At 59.9% G+C, this 728-nt stretch overlaps 1 protein-coding gene across 1 annotated transcript in view; it reads left to right on the forward strand.

Annotated features, from left to right (window-relative positions):
- The first annotated feature begins 504 nt into the window (after positions 1-504).
- The window catches only part of LOC105524014 (chromosome unknown open reading frame, human C3orf80), a 2,912-nt gene continuing 2,688 nt past the window's right edge, over positions 505-728 (forward strand). Inside the window, exon 1 of the mRNA XM_011959093.1 lies at positions 505-695. Coding sequence (XP_011814483.1) covers positions 505-695 — 191 coding nt within the window. The remainder of the gene's footprint in view (positions 696-728) is intronic.

Genomic DNA, 728 nt, shown 5'->3' on the forward strand with positions numbered 1-728 from the left:
CTCCTTGATTAACTAAGGTCACCTTGACAGAGTGCTTCCCTGTCCCTCTGGGGCTACCTCTGTGGTGCCCTGACCTGCCCTTCTATGAGAAACTCTCTACCTGTTCTGGAGGTTTCCTGGGAACCGCGAGTTCCCAGTTCCCTGGACCTGCCTGCAAGCAGAATTATCCGCCGGTCCCCGCCCCCCATGCCCAAACTCTGGGACAGCAGAGGGGACTGACTGACCATTAATGGTCATCATCTATTTTTAATTGGATGATCACAAGAAAGATGGTAAGCGAATCCCAGTCGCAAGTCAATTTAAATAACATTCCTGGGGAAATCCAATCACTTAAAACGGAGACACCTACGCAAGCGAGAGCCCACCGCCCGTCTGGCGGGCCTAAGCGCGAAGGCTGAATTAATCAAGATCAAGGGGCTCCCGGGCTGAGAGCAGAGCGTTAACCCTTCTAGTCCCAGAGAGCGACAAGGCGGGGGAGGAAAAACGCGGGCGGCCGGGGCCAAGATGCCCACGGCAGCCCCGCGCGGGCTGCCTCTGCCATTTAGGGAGGCTCTGGACGCCTTGCCCCCAGCCCAGGCGGTTGGGCGCGCGAGGTTAAGGTCAGAAGCTCGGGCAGCAGCTTGGGCCGCGAGTAGCAGCCGCCTCCCGCAGCCTAGGCGCGCCGCGGGCTCCTCCTCCCGCCCAAGCGTGGCCAAGTGAGTATTGCTCCGGCCGCAGGTAGCTGAGGC

This window comes from Colobus angolensis, unplaced genomic scaffold (assembly GCF_000951035.1).
Source record: "Colobus angolensis palliatus isolate OR3802 unplaced genomic scaffold, Cang.pa_1.0 Scaffold48, whole genome shotgun sequence".
NCBI classification, from domain to species: domain Eukaryota; kingdom Metazoa; phylum Chordata; class Mammalia; order Primates; family Cercopithecidae; genus Colobus; species Colobus angolensis.